General features: G+C 32.9%; 1 protein-coding gene across 31 annotated transcripts in view; it reads right to left on the bottom strand.

The window, feature by feature from the left end:
• The window catches only part of Nrxn1 (neurexin 1), a 1098127-nt gene that overhangs the window by 981788 nt on the left and 98334 nt on the right, over positions 1-18005 (bottom strand). For 18 of the 31 annotated variants that reach the window (XM_058573180.1, XM_058573225.1, XM_058573183.1 and 15 more), the window contains 2 exons: positions 11501-11518; positions 8123-8152 (listed from right to left, as the gene is read on the bottom strand). The exons of 8 other annotated variants lie outside the window; for them this stretch is intronic. In XM_058573180.1, coding sequence (XP_058429163.1) covers positions 8123-8152; positions 11501-11518 — 48 coding nt within the window. Of the gene's footprint in view, positions 1-1431; positions 7320-8122; positions 8153-11500; positions 11519-18005 lie in introns of those variants that run through there. 5 more of the 31 variants (XM_058573185.1, XM_046424239.2, XM_046424349.2 and 2 more) reach the window with 3 other exon arrangements.

Here is an 18005-nt window from a genome sequence, read left to right as displayed (position 1 = left end):
GCATAAGTCTCACTAAGGCACTATTTGGCAAAATCTTGAAGAATGTGAGGATACTGAACAATAATTTAAGTATTAAGAATTACATTATTTTTCCATTATGGGCACCTAAAGCAAAGTTCTTGATGAGCTTTTTCTTAAAAATAGAGTCACTAGATAATTAGTAGCAATCTCAACTTTTACCACTTTATGAAGTCACAAAAGGGAGAAAAAAACGTAATTTTTTTAAAAAGCTTTCTCTCATTATACTTCTGGTCCGTGAGAAAATATTTACCTCTCTGCCCCCTTCAACCCATAAATTTGAATTTAAAAAGCAACAATTTGTCAATAAACTCCTAGGTTTTCTCCAAGTAAAGTCAAGTTTATCTCAGGTACACCACTGTGTGCAAGACAAGCCTGAGTATTAAGAATTACAAACATACCTCCATTTAACACTTTATTGTATATTCTCTGTACTGTAGACATTAAGACACTGATGTTCAGTTAGGTGTACCCAAAAATAATCCCAGAATCATAAATGATAGGGTATGAAGGCAGAAGTTATTAAGATATTACTAATGTTTTGTTAAGCTTTTAGCAGTTTACAAATCACTCATTTTCAAAATCATTTAATTCAAATGTGCTGAACATATTTTCATTTATTTTTTATTAATGCTATTATTACCATGAATTAAAATTCTTCCAAGTACTTTTGCGATCTGCCATGTCACTTTTCCCTCAGTAATAGACTAATTTCACTTGCCCATTTACAGAAATATTCAGATATGGGAGGTTAAATTATTTGCTAGTCAGCAAAATTATTTGCTCAGTAAAGAGAAAATATGAGATCAGAACTCAGGTTTCATGACTTCATAACTCTTACCTCAACTGCACTGATTCCCAATTATAAGGTAAGAGCTGCCTTAAGTGGAAATTCTGAAAATGAGACGCAGTGCATGCTTTATAATACTGTGATTAGTTTCCTTCCCAGTACTTCCAAGTTTATTTTTTTAAGAATAAGATGAAGCCCTGTTTCATAACAATTAGTGTAATTGGAAGGAAATCTTTGAAGTCTCCTTAAGCTGGTTATTCTTACAAGTTATTTCAGTTCAAAGTCTTCACAAGGTTTCACCTGTCATAATAACAAATATCTTCTATCATGCTTTATAATTAAGAGTGGCAACATTATTTTTTTTCAGATGATTTGTAAAGTTCTCCCCTGCTCTAAAGTTCTGTAATTCTAATTAAAGATTTATATATCTTTAGCCTATGAGTTTATTACTATGGGAAATTATACTGTTCTTAAAATCACCTGGCCAACACAATTTAAGAAATAACCTCCTATGAGTCAAAGTGTTGATATTGATTTAAAATATCTGGATTAAAAAGATCCATTATCAAGGGGTTAAAGAAAATAAAGACATGTTGGGGAAAGGATCACCCTTTTAAAACCCATTATATCATCATTTAAAAGTTTTTATTATTTGCAATATATTTCAGTAAAGCATCTGATGTTCTATTTATACCACTTCATCCTTTAAATTATTGGTCATGGAGAGTCCTTTCTATGTTCTTCGCTCAGGATATTTATCTACAACTGCAAGCATAAGAAAATTTTGGTTTAGTTGATTAGTTTTTCAATGTCATCATTATTTACAGAACATATAAAGACACAGGCAACTTCTCTTCACAGAGTCAACATTACAGAGGTACAATTGAGCTGGGACTTTTATAAGTAATAAATATAATGACAAAATTGATTTAATCTCAGAAATAGCACACACATACTCTTCAAGTAACTTTTTTTGGTTATACCCAAACTGGTGGACAAAAAGCTAAAGATACGTACAAAATAAATATTGAATAGTCACACAGCCTTCTATGTATATAATGTAAACAAAGTAGACATTTGATGTCTAATCATATAAGGTAAAATTCTGGTCTTTCCAAGTTCTGTGGCTATGAATTAGGAGCTTCTAGTACTGCAACAGTAGAAGTCAATTAACAGACAGTTGAAAGGATTGTTTTTAGTTTGCATATGTACTAGACATTTCAGTCCAGTGAGGTTTTGTCAACATTCACCAATTTTTCTGAAGAATGCTGAATCTAAATGAAGAAATATGATTTAGGAATCCATATCAAAAATATGATATTTCCTTAAATTAGTTCTGTGCCAGAAAGAGTAATTTTTTTAAGTTATAAAACAAATATACATCAGGATTCTGGCAAATGGAAGTTGGGTACTTCACAGAGAAATTGGCTGGCTATATGGCAACATAGGAGTTTAAAGATAAGGAAGATCATGGAAACTACTATAGTCTGGATGTTTGTGTCTCTTCAATATTCACTTGTTGAAATCCTACCCCAGATGAAGAATCAGGAAGTGAGGCCTTAGAAAGGAGATGAGGTCAGCAGGGCAGAACCATCATGAATGGGATTAATGCCCTTACAAAAGACTCCAGAGAGCTCTGGTGCCTCCTTTCATTGTGTGAGGATGCAGGATGAAGACTACTTGAATGGACTAAGATAGAAAGAAATGACAAGGTAAAGGCAGCAAATATCCCTCCTCCCCCGAAAAATGCCAAATGTTTTCTTTGATATAAGGAGGCTGATTCATAGTGGTATAGGGATCAGGAGCATGGGAGGAATAGAGGAACTCTAGATAGGGCAGAGGGGTTGGAGGGGGAGGGAGGGGGCATGGGATTATTAATGATGGTGGAATGTGATGATCATTATTATCCAAAGTACAGGTATGAAGACAAGAATTGGTGTGAATATACTCTGTATACAACCAGAGATATGAAAAATTGTGCTCTGTATGTGTAATAAGAATTGTAATGCATTCTGCTGTCATATAAAATAAAAAATTTTTTTAAAGGCAGCAAATAGTTTCTTCTCCAAATATTAATATCAAATCTCTTTTAAGAACAAATGCAATAGAATATGAATTGTGATGTGACATAAAAGTTCTGAAGCACATAATGATATTGAGTATTGCTTATGAATAAGTTGTAGAAGAACCAATTTATCTAGGTATAATTCATTTGAAGAAAAATCTATTTTTATTTTCCCTATAAATGATTTTAATTTGAGGTCTCTGTCTACATTTCACTAATACTGGAAGGCTAATGCACCTCAAAACTCTCTAACTATTTGCTTGCCAGTTCTACTTGTAAGACTGTAGCCTTCTAATATCACAAGGGTCCTGAATAATCAAACAATAAGTGTTCATTTGAGTCAGTGAAATGGACATTTATTTTGCAAATATGGTATAGGATTTATACATGCAAAATAAATATATTTATTTCTTAGATCAAGACTTATATTTCGACATTTCTAAGAGCTTACCATTCATATTCAATTTAAATATAGTTCTTCTTGCACATAGAAAGTGAAACAATAAGGTTAATTAAAAATGGAAGAAAAAGAGACCACCTAAGATAGCATGACATTAGATCTAAATTTCAGGGAAAAGTCATTGTACCTGTTGTCTCATGAATAGTGAAAATTTGAAAGTAAAATCTATTTATTTATTCCTGAGACAATAAGGGACACACAAAAATACTGAAAACCCTTAAACATGAAAAACAGTGACTTTATTTCTTTATAGACCCAATTCTGTGCATGTGCTAAGGCATATGAAAGTTATATCAGAATGATGCTTTATTAGAAAGAAATATAGTTTAAAAGAAATAAAGTTTGCATGAGTTTGCAGCCAAAAAAAAAAAAAGAAAGAAATATAGTAGCTTTGAGAAAGAATAAGAATGATAGGAGACAAAAGAACGTTTAGAGACAGAGCAATTTCATAAAACCTTTTGTAACAGTTCCTTTTGGTTATTTGAGTAAACTTCCTTTTGCCTTTTCAGCACTTACTTTGTTCATTTCAATCTTTTCGACTTCTATATTTACCTTCCCCAACACTCCCAACCCCTGTCCCATTATACTTAGGTCATGAACACGGCAAATTCAAGATACAGTAATAAAGTGTCCTGGAAATACAGTGGTCAACAAAAAACACAAATTCCTGCCCTCAGGGAGCTTACATTCTACTAGGAAAAGTTGACATTAAATATAATTGCAAAGACAAATATGTAATTACTATTATGATTGCTGTGCAGGAATAGTATAGGCTTCTAATCAAAGCACCAATACTAATTTAAAGTGTTTAATATACTCTTGAGTTATTAAACACCTATTATGGCTGAATCTACATATATAAATAAATTCTTGATTTAGTCATTTATTTTTCTCAGACAACTGTTAAAGTAAAATATAAATAAATGAATAAATATTGAAATAAGCCACTAAATATACAAAAAAATAAACACAAGAAATTTCAAAGCAAAGAGACAAACAAATTCTAAGTAGAAAGCAGGAAAAAGATAACATTATCAGTGATCCTAATAATAATAATACTGACAAATTTCAATAAAGACTTTATACAAAATTTCATCAAGACTATTTGGAATCCATTTACCCAAAATCAACAATAGTAAAGTTGACTTTGGATAATGTGTCTTCAGCTCTTTCAAAGAAAGTTATAATTCATTGAAATGAAATTTATGCTTAATCAAATGCAGGTAAAGGTGACATAGCCTTATTTAGAAATTATGGACTCTGAAGTTTGAAACAAAATAACCAATTGAAAATAATGGGCAACATGGCCGGAGGGAGAAAGCCTGTGTGTCCTTCAGTGTGATTCGGCTACCACATAGCAATGATCTCCAGTGTATCCAACTGTCTCACATGTTTGTGTTATGTACAGATGATAATATATTTTGCAGTTTTCAAACCTGAGACATAAGAAATATGTCTACATAATGTCCACACCAACTCTGTAAATGTACCTCACAGAATGATATCAGTGAGAAAGGAATAGATAGGATGATGAAGGCTATCAACAGGATTGTTCTTTCTCATGTGTTACATCATTTTACTAAACGAATTGTATTCATAGATCTCTGAGCATTTGAAAATTTAGAAAATATTAAGAATTCATGCAGAATTCAAGATGTGAACACAATTCACTTCTGGATTCACAAAGAAGACATTAGTCCACAAAGGTTATTTCCAAACCCCACTGTATTCACTGCTCCAAAGAGAAGAATGGTGTGGAGAAAAAAATGATCCAGGATTACATTGTGTTGTAAAGATTTGGGAAAAAAGAGTTTATAACACAAATCAGTTATTCCTACGTTGGCCAGGTTTAACATCTATTTTATGCATAACCTGACATAGAAAGCTAAAATATGACATAGTTAGGCATTTTTTGCCCCCACCAACAGGTGAGTTATTTAGCCACAAGAGACTCTAATTCATGTGTACCTTCTCTGAATTCCTACCATACTTTGTAATACTCTCAGAACACTTCCATTCTGTTATTTATTCCAACTTGCCCACATTTTCATTTCCCTGTCATATTGATACTCCTTGAATGTGCTGCCATGTCATAGTCCTGATATTTTGCTGTAGAATATAAATTTGTTAATTTGCAATAAAAACTGACTAATAATGATCCTCATTTTTAATATATATACACAGATATATCCAATTAATCAACATGAAATGAATGATAAACACTCAGTCCATCTTAAAATCTTCTTTTCCCAATTGACATCAAAAAGCATCTTGGTACCATTAATAATAGAAGAATGCAATGAAAAAAATCAAATTCTTGTCCTCTGTAGCTTTGTGCTGATTGAGGGACAAAATTTGAGGAAAACAGGTAAAATGAAAATATAATGTTTTCTACACCTGCCAACAGAAAACATTTAAGACTAACAGTAAAACTGAATGAAGTGACACTCAACGTTAATTACACCAAACAAATATCAGCTAAGCATAAACATGAACTATTCCATATGTCGAGTTAAACGCTTATAATTGGAAAATTATTTTAAGTTACTTTTTCACAGAATAATGAATGTATTAGTGTGTATACCTAGAAATTTTGTATGTATACACACATTCATACAAACATATACTTGCACATATACAAATATATTTTCCTAAGCCAGCAAAACAAAATATATGCCATCCTGAGCCCATGTAATAACATGATTAGAACTATTACTTTAGAGTAAGCAAAGGAGAATTCGACCTCAAATAACAGTATTTAGGAAGTACCCCAAATAGTACACACAATCTTTAAAAAGGAATGACACATGCTGCTATTTGCATAGTTGCTAGACTTGAAATGTGATTAAACTATATCATTGGAAATGGTTGACCAAAACAGAAACTGCAACAGAATACGTTACTGACTCAAAACCTCCTAACAGCATTTGTTTCTAAAGCTCTATTTTACACATTTAAAACTTTGATCGCATTTCTTACTTATTGCTTGGCTCATGTTCAGATGCTTTTTCAAGCAGAAAAGTTTCCCTGCTAGACGACACAAATGTGAAAGTGTAGAACTGTGAGCTTGGGTCCCGATTCACCGTATTAACGACTTAGAGCATAAAAAAAAGATTCATGGAATTCAAGGAAGAGATACATTCCAGTATTAAAATAATGATAATAATGTTTTTAAACTAGAGTCTAAGGACATGTTCACTAACACACATTAAGAACAGTAAAAAGGCTATCCTATGCATTGGCTACAGCTGCATGTCACCTACTTCATTTTCATGACAATAATAAACCCAATGCAGATGGTTCCAAATGGCAAATTAAACATGCTTCTGAGTTTTGTACCAATGCCAAAATGTACACATGCCTGACTTACCAAATGATGTAGGAATACATTGCTGGTTGATAATGTCCTTAAAGCTAGTATTCATAAAGATAGAATGGGCTTGTTTCAAGTCTCTGTTTGTCTCTTTCACAATATTTCATTTTTAGATCACCATGTGATTAATGTGTACATATGACATTTAGCAAACAACAGGGTGATGAGCCTACTGCATACCATTTTGGTGCTGCACATGCTTAGACTTACATCTCAATACAGAATGGCTAGGGCAGGTGTGTTCCACCAATGTTTGAGGATGATTTATTTATGGTTACTGCACTCATCACTTAACTACCATTAAATGGCACTGTCAAAACTGACATCCAAACCTGGAGCTAATTTCTAAATATACTAATTATATAAGCAGCTGACATGGAACAAAAAAATCACTCTAAAAAGCAAAAGGGAAGAGGATGAAGGAGAGTGAAACAGAAAACATTTGATGAATTTATCTTACCTTAAATTCACAAATATACATTAACACACATACCTACCTCCTAGTGCCCATTACCAACGCCATAAGGTCTACATACATTTGCATAATTTAGACACTGTAATTCATAAGATAATATTAGGAAGAAATAAAATAATGTAATACCTTTACTTTTACCTATGCATTTGATGAAATGGGTCCATGAAGAAAGGTTTTCCAGACAAATAGAATAAAGAGGAGAAAAACAACAATAAGAATTATGAATATATGTAAATGCACCGCTCTCTGAAAACTAAACAATACAAGACAAGAAAGTATAAATAAGGTTTTGAAGATAAATGGCTATGCAATCAATACATTCTGAGACATTTGTCCCTTTTTAAAGGCAAGTACATGCAAGGAATCAGATGGCCCATGCTCATTTTAAAAGACTGCACAAAAGAAAGATACGCAATGTAGGTAGTGGGAAAATTATTGACTCCATGTCACAATACACTCAGCATTCTAGAAGCCAGAAGCCAGAGATGTCTATATGTCCCCAACTGCCATGCATGGATGAAAAATGGACTCTTTTTGACGTTGGTTAAACTGAGAATCTGCTTTCAGATATTAAATTACGATGGTTCTTGCTTTTTGTTTTGTTTTGTTTGTTTTACTATAACCACCCTTAACTGCATATGCTGATAAATGTACAGAAATCTTCAACCACAATTTCTTAATGTCTCATTTATTTGCAGGTATTATAGTGCAAGAAATGAAGGAAAATAAAAGTCATAGGAGCAAACCAAAACAAAATCAAACTAACAAATAAAGGGGAGGAAAACACATAGGAAAAAAAAAAAAGGTGAACAAAAGTTATGTCTTTAATTTGCAGCCAGATAATTTGCAAGCATTTGCCCAAACTTTGCAGTGATGGTTTGAAAGCAGCTACAGAACAATAAAACACTGAAAGCAGAGTGGAAAAGGAACAGAGCCCATACCTTGGTCGCCCATCATCAGGTGCGCCAGACCTTGAAGGGAAACAAGAGCAAAGTCAGCAATAAACAAGGGAGCATGGGAAGGCAGGGTTGTCACAGTGACAAAAATGTTCAGTGACAGACATCTTGTTTCCTATGAGACATGTCTGTATCACAGAGGCAAATCAAAAAGCATTCTTTCAACCACCCCTGGTTGGAATGCTTTGGGGGCAAAGAGTTCTAGAACTGCAATTTAAACACTGGCATATGCTGCACTGTGTATATTTTCTATATATCAGTTGGAACAATCCAAAGTATGAGAGTATGACTCAAAATCCAACCAATCCCTTAAATATTACATCTGCCCTTCATGCCCTTTTGTTGAGATTGTTTTGAATACCGCCCTCAAAGGGCTTGTCATTCTTCAATGATAAAATCACATTTTTAAAAACCCAAAGGACTACCTGAAACATGGGCTGGGTCTGATCTTTTTCCCCTCATCAAAAAAATGAGCAGTTTAATAATTAAATGAAAAAACAAAAAAGATCCTTAGTCACATTTAAATGATAATGCAGAAATGTCTCCTTGTCTGACACATTTAGCAATTGACTAGGCTTGTTCAAATACAAAAAAAAGAAAAAGAAAAAGAAAAAAAATTAGACATGCAGTTTTAGAATTTACTACAGAATAATGTTTTTAAGGAAGAACAGATCACCTTTAAATAGAATCCAGTAATTTTCCATGGAGAACAAAATTATTTTGCATTTTCTGAAAGGTTATTTAAATGCTAAACTATAAATTAATGTAAGTATTTAAGACATATATTATGGATATAATTACATCAAGAAACATTCCTAAAAGAATACTGAACTCCCTTTATTTAAATTATTTATTTCCTGCTTGACAGTGAAATTAAGATTGAAGATAACTCCTTTTTCTTTTCAAGAATATTGCAAATGCTCTTTGAAATATTTCTCTCATTAAGACACTACTTTTTAATGAAAGACATAAATCTTAGTTCTTTACTCTAAATTCAAAAATAAAGCTATTTATAATCAATGTATATTTCAAGAATTTTGGAAAATGTTGGAGCAATATAAGATACATACAATAAATTTAACATTTTTATTTTCAATTCCTAGTGCTATTTCAAAAATACTTGAAACTATTTTGAACTATATAACATTTTGCACCAATACTAAATGTAATCTGTAGTTTCATAAAATTTTAGTTATATTCAAACATCCTTGTAGGGAAAATATAATTATAAATTATCTTATAGTCAAATATAATATGGAAATCATTTAATACATTAGTTTGGTGTTCTTTCAACCTCTAGTTGGAATGCACTGGGGGCAAAGAGTTCTAGAACTGCAATTTAAACACTGGCATATGCTGCACTGTATAATCGCTGTGTTTCTTTAGTGATTTTAACAAAAAAATCTTCACACAGAAGATTACAATTTATGATCTGCTGATGATTCGTGTTGTATACAGTGAAGAAGAGTGACTGATTTGTCCAGGTTCTATAAGTTTTCACTTTACTTTTAAAACTACTAATCATGTTTCATAATAATGTTTTTATAGATTAAATCCTGGAATTATCTGTGATAATTTTAAAAGCTCTAAACTTGAGCAAATAAATTTAGAGATTTCTAAGAGTGGTATTTAACAAATCCCCAAAGTATTCACATTCTCTTGTGAGATTTCCTCTAAGAGGAAAAAATTTCCCCTAAGATTGCCTCTAAGAGGAGCTCAGCCACATTCTCAAAGTCATATTATAAACAGGGATGTTAAAATTAGGATTGAATAAACTTTATTACACCTGTTTATGGCCTACCATGAGAATCTTATCAAGTCTTTGTATGGAACATGTGTATCTGAGGAGAGGCTTTCATGCTAAGTAGGCTGATTTTAAAGCCCCTTGGAATGCAACTAGATTTAAAGAGGAAAAAAACCAAAACCATGGAACATTTTACAAGATGGTTAAAAAGATGCAAAAAGGGTTGAAAAGATATCATTTAGAAATGACTTTCAAACTCGATTCATGTGCACAATATAAATGAGACCAATTTTAAAAGATATCAGGCCTTCAGGGTAATGTCATCTTTATCAAGTGTATTCTCACATGCAATTAAAATTATATGACAAAAAAACAGAAGCCAAATGCTGATTCAACACTTAGAAAAGCGTGATGTATGTACAATCTCTTTGAAGTTTAAAAAACAAAACAAATATTCAGCATCAACTATAATTCTGTCGATGAAAGAAACACAATTATGATGTTGAACCCTGCTACTGATCAATTTTGTGTTACCATGAAGAGTTATTTCTTGGAAACAAAAAGTTGGTAAGTTAATGGCTATTTGTCTGTAAATTTGGATAGGGAGTCTTTTTGTAAGAAATCCTTTCTTCTGTAGAAATGTTCATATTTTTACAGAATGACTATATTTCAAAATATAGTAGCAAAATAAGATAAATACTGTCTTCTGATATATAAATATTAATTAACTGCTTATGCAAGGACTGTTAATGCTGTGACTATATAAAATGATGTAATTTATGTAAGATAAAACCTTCCCTTTCACAATTCTTTTGCTGTACCTAGTTCTTTTTTGTATGCTTATCTTTTGAAGCTTTGGTCAGAAGTACACTGATAATTGATGTTCTTTAAAAATAAAAAAAAAATATTGAACTATCTCTCCAGGACTCTACAGGAAAATGCATAACTTTCTGAAAAATCCTTGATATAGAAAATTTAAGAAAACTTGAATAAAATAGTTTCCACAGACACAGAATATGACAAATATACTTACCAACATTGACATCAGAGTGCTGTGGGCTTTCATTTCCATTGGCCAATGACTTATTTTTAATCTACACTTATGCCTCTTACTTAGAGTCAGTATTTTATTCTGTGTTCTGTTTATAAGTCAAAACATTTGAAACAAAACAATGGACTTGAAATGATACAATGCTAAACATTTCCAACAGAAAAGAAGAAATCATTTTGATCAAGATTAAAAAATGAAGAAAGGGTCATGCACTGTGTTTTGAAACTGCAAAGAAATGCTTTCTCTTCTAAAATAAAAAGAAGTAGCACTGTATCATTTTTCCATATAGAACACTGCAGTAAGCATCCTCAGGTTCATGTGGGATGCTGAAATCCATCAAAGGTTGGACTCAAGACTGAGGGTGTTCCATATTCTCGGGGCTGACAGGCATGGGAGTGTGTGTGTGTGTGTGTGTGTGTGTGTTCTATATGAAAAGTGATACATAACCCAGACACCAACCAACGTTCAGAAGGAAGTTCAACTTACCGTGGACATTCGAGGCACACTCTATTAATACTAAGAAATAAAAGGCAAATGAGAGTTGGAAAATAAGGTAGAAAGCACCCACCTTCCACATTGTTGTCTTCTGAAAGCACATGACAAGGAGGAGAGAAAAGGAAAAACATTGATTAAGCAGCATGCAGACTGGACCTTGCCTTTGCATGTTTTCCTCATGCAAGGCACCAAACACATCATGCAAGTGCTCCATCACTACCATTCCAGGGGGAAACAAAGTCACAGGGGAGCGGGTTCCCTCCCACTGGCAGCATTTACAGGTTGTGAGACAAAATTTCAGGATTACTGCCATGTCCTGAACAAAGGGTTTTTTAAAAGCATTTCACTGCCCAGTGTAAAGCACGCATTACGGTTATTACATGTCGCTGGCAGGGACATTCTAAACAATTATTTTTAAAAGCTTCTTTATATTTTAGCAATTCTAAAAGGTCCTATTTCTATCTATTGATTGGGACCTGGATAAAAGAAAAAGTCCACTGGAAATTTCACCTGAAGTTACTCCAGTTCTACTAGATATATTATCCTTTAGCCACTGCTGCCTTCTAGTATTTCTAGTAATTCAACTGATTTTCTTAAAACAATACAATGCAAATGTATGCAACTAAAAGCACAGTTTATTATTATAGCATAGTCATTTTATTGCAAAGGATGGCAGTTTACTATAATTTATTAAAATGCTAGCTTTCTAAGATGTTGAGTAAAACAGTGACCATTTCAAGGGAAGCTCATGAGGAAGCTATCCATCAGGCAAAGCTGATCAAGGTTTAATTGCTCTGTAATTCTACTTAGGATATCAATGTAGTTAAGCTAAAACAAAATTAGGCAAACTCTTCCCTTGTATTTCCATATATCTATATAATATGTATATATATATATATAGTATATGTATTCATATTTCTATGTGTATATATGTGGGTATATTTACAAACACATATAAAAGCAGATTATGTGTATGTTTCCTACACATAATCCATTTATAAGTACATGGGGTTTCAACTGTTACTAGTACCTACTAGACAATTCAAGTGCTTTTCAAAACTCAGACTGGCAATTGTACTAGACATGGAAGGGGCAGCTGTCTTAGGGGTATAGGACAAGAGCAAGGTTTCAGTACTTATCAAAAATGTTTCAATAGTTAATTATACACACATGGACATTCTAGTCTCATCATGATATTTTGCTTAATTGACTGTATTTTCTAAAGTGGTATTTGAGCAACAGTGTTTCTAATAATAAAACAACAAAAAGTATAGAAATTTGAGAGTAAAAAGTATAAATACATCATTTCATTACATTCAATGAATAACTTTGTTAAAGGGCACTGTTACTAATGAATTAAAAATCATCAATTTTGTCTAAACTATATTATCAGGAAACCAAAGTATCAACACAGACACATTTATTGATGTAGTGTTAGTTTATGATAGAGACTTGGTAACTAATGTGGACCTAATGTCTTTACACAGTAATTGGTTTTCCAGAATTTACTTGAAAGAAATAGCAAAAAAAGTGATTTGAATATTTGGTAATATTCACTTCTAATTTGTTTTTTGCTTCCAGTCTCTCAAATAAGGAATTAGACTGAAGTTGTTACTTTTCAATGGCAACTTTAACATAGGATAAATATTAACAATTCATTTTATCAATTTATATTGGAAATAATACTATTTCAATGTTTAAGATACAGTTTAGTTTCCCATTAATTGCCCTTTAAAATTATATTTCTTCTTTAAGATGCTTTAAATAAGATTATTTAACATGTATAGTAAAGTAACAAAATTTGGGAATAAAATCAGGAAATTCTGAGGAGAATGTAGGGAAAAGACAGTCTGTCCAATTCTATTACATCATTTAGTTTCTGTAAACAAAAGGTTGGCAAATACCATTGTGGGTAGCAAAGTCACAGTAGGGATTTGGCAAAGAACTGCATAAGACTCTAATAGAAGAAAAATAAAAATTGAAAAACAAAACAGGTCCAGACAGCACCCATTTTACAAATGTGCTAAATAGGATATTAGAAGAGAAACTATATTCATCAAGTCAAGGTCATTAATAGTCTCTGAAGAGAGATAACTAAGGCACAGGCCCACGCAGTGCTATTGATTCTGCCCTGCCCACCAGCTACCCTTGACTTATAATTCAGAAAAAGAGACTTAATTAATAGGACTTCCTGCATGTAAATCCAAGTCATGCCAGATGTGCGAAGATCCTGACTTGATCTATCTGGGAAGACTTAGATATTTTTTAATCAAAATATTAGAATAAAAGGGAGGAGGAGGAGAATAAGAAAAGAAACCTGGCTTGGAACTGACTTTTCTTGAGTTCCCATATATTTTCCTACTCAGTTGCAGGATTAAAAACAATTATTTCCTCATTTAATTCTATTCTACCCACTTTGGTCTCCATTTTTTGACTTTGGATTAAAACTCGATAACCCTAGCACATTTCAGAATTTGGATACCGTTGTAACTGGTGATAGCCCTAGTAACATTTATAGCCACTCCCCAAGAATAATTCTTTCTCTCCTTCCTTCTAGTTTGTTTTCAGACTAAACAATGAATAACAAGTTAGAAGAGAATAGTTCTTCTCATCACATCAACTTCTGCTTGTGTTTGTACATTGTTATGCAACCAAATGCTATTTTGGTTTTGAGCAGCAAGAGAGAGGCGCTGAATTCTGGCATGCTGGGGGATAAGGGGAAAGCAACATATTTTGGTTTAATGTAAGGTAGAAAGCAATCTGTCTGGCCTTACCTGTGAACAATGTCAAGTTAGGGGAAAAAAAAAATCTCTTTATTTGCAGAAAACCCTGGCTTCTTAATTCTGCTCACCTAGTCCTCAGTGAGCACATGATTGGTGGGTCTCTTAGTAATCAACTAAACTATGACAACCTATAGAGAGCATCCTCTTGTTTTCTTTTTATTATAAAATTAATGACTCCAAAGCTCATGAGGAAAAAAATCTACTTTAAGTTTTATTTTTCTTTTATATAAAATATGCTTCCATCACAAAGATGGGAATTAGACACTAGATTATCAGTCACATTCTATAGAATGGCTTTGTGCTGACATTAAAGAGAGCAGCACACAGGCACATGGTTAAATTGTTATCTTTAAATTACTGCAAAACAGTATCTACATAACATTTTTTTTTTCTTTTCACCTGCCCCTCAGCTTATAAAAACACAAGACAGTAATTTACGTTCATCATGACAGTGTTCTTGGCACATAATCTTAATTATATGCTTTTAGGAAAAGAAAAATGAATAAGAAAACAAATGCACTTGTTTCAATATAAAGAAAATTTTTAAAAAAGTAATAATGACCAGTGATCAAATTAAAGTCTGAAATAAAATGTCATAAATAACTCTTTTCAATATATTCAGTGTTTATGTTTAGCAATATGAAACCCTTCATCCAAAACGTACAGAAATGGTCATCTTGTATGCTATGGCCAACATTCCCAAGCTGTCCCTCACCAGTTGGGCATTCTTCCCCCACTTTCTTTACCCTCCTGTTTGGCCTATTGACTGTGATAGACTCCCTTCATTTTGACTCCCTCTCTCCTGCATCAAAACTGCCACCACTGCAGGTGACTTGACACGAGGATCCATCTCTCCAAGATGGGATACATAGCAACAAACCTGGTGGTGGCAATAAGTAAGGTTTTATGGCCTTTTCCACATTTCAAACTTGCTAGCTTCTATAGTCTTTTTAAGGCCCTCACATGACTTCTTAAGAAGTTATCCCTCATTTGGGGGGATTAAATGCCAGTGTAGCAGAGTCTGGTTCCCATGGTGGTACAGGATGAAGCTTTGTTTTACTTTATTTTTTCTTTTAGTGTTAGCAGTGAAAGCCTTTAAAAAAAAAAAAGAAAAGAAAACCTCAATAGTCTGGGGATGCTTCAAGGACTGGGAAATGGAGGAAATCATTGAGACTGTGGATTTATGCTGCAGTCAGCCAGAGCAAGAGAAACACTGGCCAGAGCAAGAGGAGGTTCAAACAGAAAATGAAGCATAAAGGTCCATTATGGAGACTTAAGGGAGGAAAGAAACAGCCCTGAGCAGGAATTTGGCTAGTTTCAAAAATGATTTTCAACAGACGGCCTCAGTTCCTTGTTCCAAATCCACCTAAATGAGATTCCGAGACACTAGAGCCTGGGGAGCCAATTGGAGTAGCCAGCTTACTTCTCCCTCCTCACTGCTCAGAAGAAAGAGTGGGTAATTCTAAACCAACTGCAGCAGCAGAGATGGTCCTGGCTTCTCAGCTGGAACTCTAAAAACATTCTTCCCTAGAAATGTTTTTTTTTTACAGAAATACTTGTGTTATAACTTATTACTAATGATTTCCCAAAAGAAGGGAAACAGAGAGAAAGGGAGGAAAAAGAGAGAAAAAAGAAAGAAAGAAAAAAAAAAGGCTGGGGGGGATGGTGGTGGGGTGATGGTGTTCATGGCTAGAGGAAGAAAGGAAGGAAGGCCATCTGGCTTAATATTCAATTTTACAATTAATGAATCTGATGGAATTTAATAATTATTAATTAGTCAACATATTACAATATACAAGGAATGATTCACATAAACTATAATTCATATTTTCATGAGGGGCTTCTACAAGGATTTTAAGAATTTGTTTCACTTTTAAAGCTTCAGTTCCAGCAAAACCTTAAGAGTTAACACTTCTATATTCATTTCAATAGTTGGACCTAGGGAAAAAGCATCTGCATTTAACAGTGGATCTAAAATGGTGACAAGCTCAGTCTATGATGTGTGTACTCATATCACTCCAGTTTGTTTTTATTGCCTGTTGAAAAATTAATGCTTTCTGATATGGAATTGACAGATAACAATGAGCAGAGTGCCACACATTCTCCCAAATGAATTCAATCACCGCTACACAACTCTCCAAAGAAACCTGGGTCAGGTGAACAGTACTTGCCTTTGCAAGAGCATGTAGTAAGTATATTTTGAAAAGTAGAACAGTAAAGTTCTGGGGTTGGCATTGGCAGGAGGAGGGGTGTAAACTTAAATACATCCCTACCAATCTGCCCAATCTATCAAACTTCTAACGGTTATCTGGGTAGGTCAACACTCAGATGTGAATTTCTTTGTGATCAGATGAATGGTAGACATCCTCTGCTGTTAGCAGCAGAGAATATTTTGCAGGGTGTCCTAGTTTCTCCATCATTCAGATGGAGAGTAACTAAATTCTCACCAAAGGAGATCAGTGATCCTTCATTTGGAAGAAGTGCCAAACATTTACTGCTTTTCCATATTTTTGTTTCACAAATCACTTTACTACAGAGGTTTAAAAAAGAAAAAACCTCAAAAAGTTCTGAATTTATTTATGCTTAGTGTCTTAGACAAATACAAAATATATTAATTTTTCTAGCAAAAAGCAAAAGTATATTGTGAAAAAATTCAGAGGAACTTGCATAAAAATATGACTAAACTATATTATAAAAAGAAGTCCTAAATTTAATGCTAAATTAAATTTACATGTCCTGTACAGAAAATAAAACTGTTTATATAATATTATTGACCTGTCAACCATATATTCTTATATCTAAGGAAAAATGAAATTTTATTTCAAAATAAAAATATTTCATATATTATCTTCAATTTAATAAGACTTTTGCATATGTAACAAATAGCTTGAAAGAAAAAATGCACTGAATCTTACAGAATTTTTCAGTTCTTCAGAGCTTTTAGTTTCTTATATTTAGTATGCAAAACTAACTCAAGATACTTGCATGTTTCATAGTTTATGACTAATTTTTAAATTTTGTAGAAGTCACTGAAAAGCATTTTAAATGAAATAGGCCTGTTTTGTTGTCATTGTAAAATAAATCAGACCAAGTTAAAAATTTCCAAGAATTCTCAGGTTTGATTAAAGTACTACTTATTAAAAATATTTAGTATTTTTTTCATCATAAGCATTTATATAGGAGGAAGACTGTCCTAAAGAATTCTTCTGGTTCCAAGACTAAAATCATTTAGTGCAATACCACCTAAGGTTGACCCACATGAGATTACTGTTTTCAGGTAAAAATATGAACTATATTACACAGTGAAATCAGTTGTTTGTAAGTTGGTAGTTTTTCTAGAAATTGCTGTTCTCTACTTCCTAAAAATAACCCAGCAACATCAAGATAAGCTCTACCTTTTTTATATTCTTTAGAATTAGTCCATGGAAAGAAGAAAACAATCAAAGTGAATATAATTTTTTATAACATGTGATTAAGTGTATGAAGACCTCAAATAACTTCTTCCACATATTCGAGACAGATGAGAATAAAACATAATGTATCAATACTTAGGTAGTCCTGACATTCTCAATGTGGCCTCATAAATATTATCACAATTAATCTTTGCATTATTTTGTTAGTTAGCTTAGCAAAGTCGAGTTGCCCAATAGATTGTAGAAGATTCCCTGTGGGTTTATAAAATGTTTCAAGGCTCCTGGCCTGGGTTTCTTTGGATTTCAAGGACTTCAAAAAAGAAAAAAAAAATGAACGTGATGAAGTTGAATTCCATAAGATAATGCTGGAGTGTCAACTAAG

The sequence above is a fragment of the Marmota monax genome, unplaced genomic scaffold, assembly GCF_021218885.2.
Source record: "Marmota monax isolate L192 unplaced genomic scaffold, Marmota_monax_Labrador192_F-V1.1 WCK01_AAM20220418_F8-fsc00015, whole genome shotgun sequence".
Taxonomy (NCBI): domain Eukaryota; kingdom Metazoa; phylum Chordata; class Mammalia; order Rodentia; family Sciuridae; genus Marmota; species Marmota monax.
The sequence above is the reverse complement of the archived record's forward strand: the minus strand, read 5'-3'. Positions and strand labels throughout refer to the sequence as shown.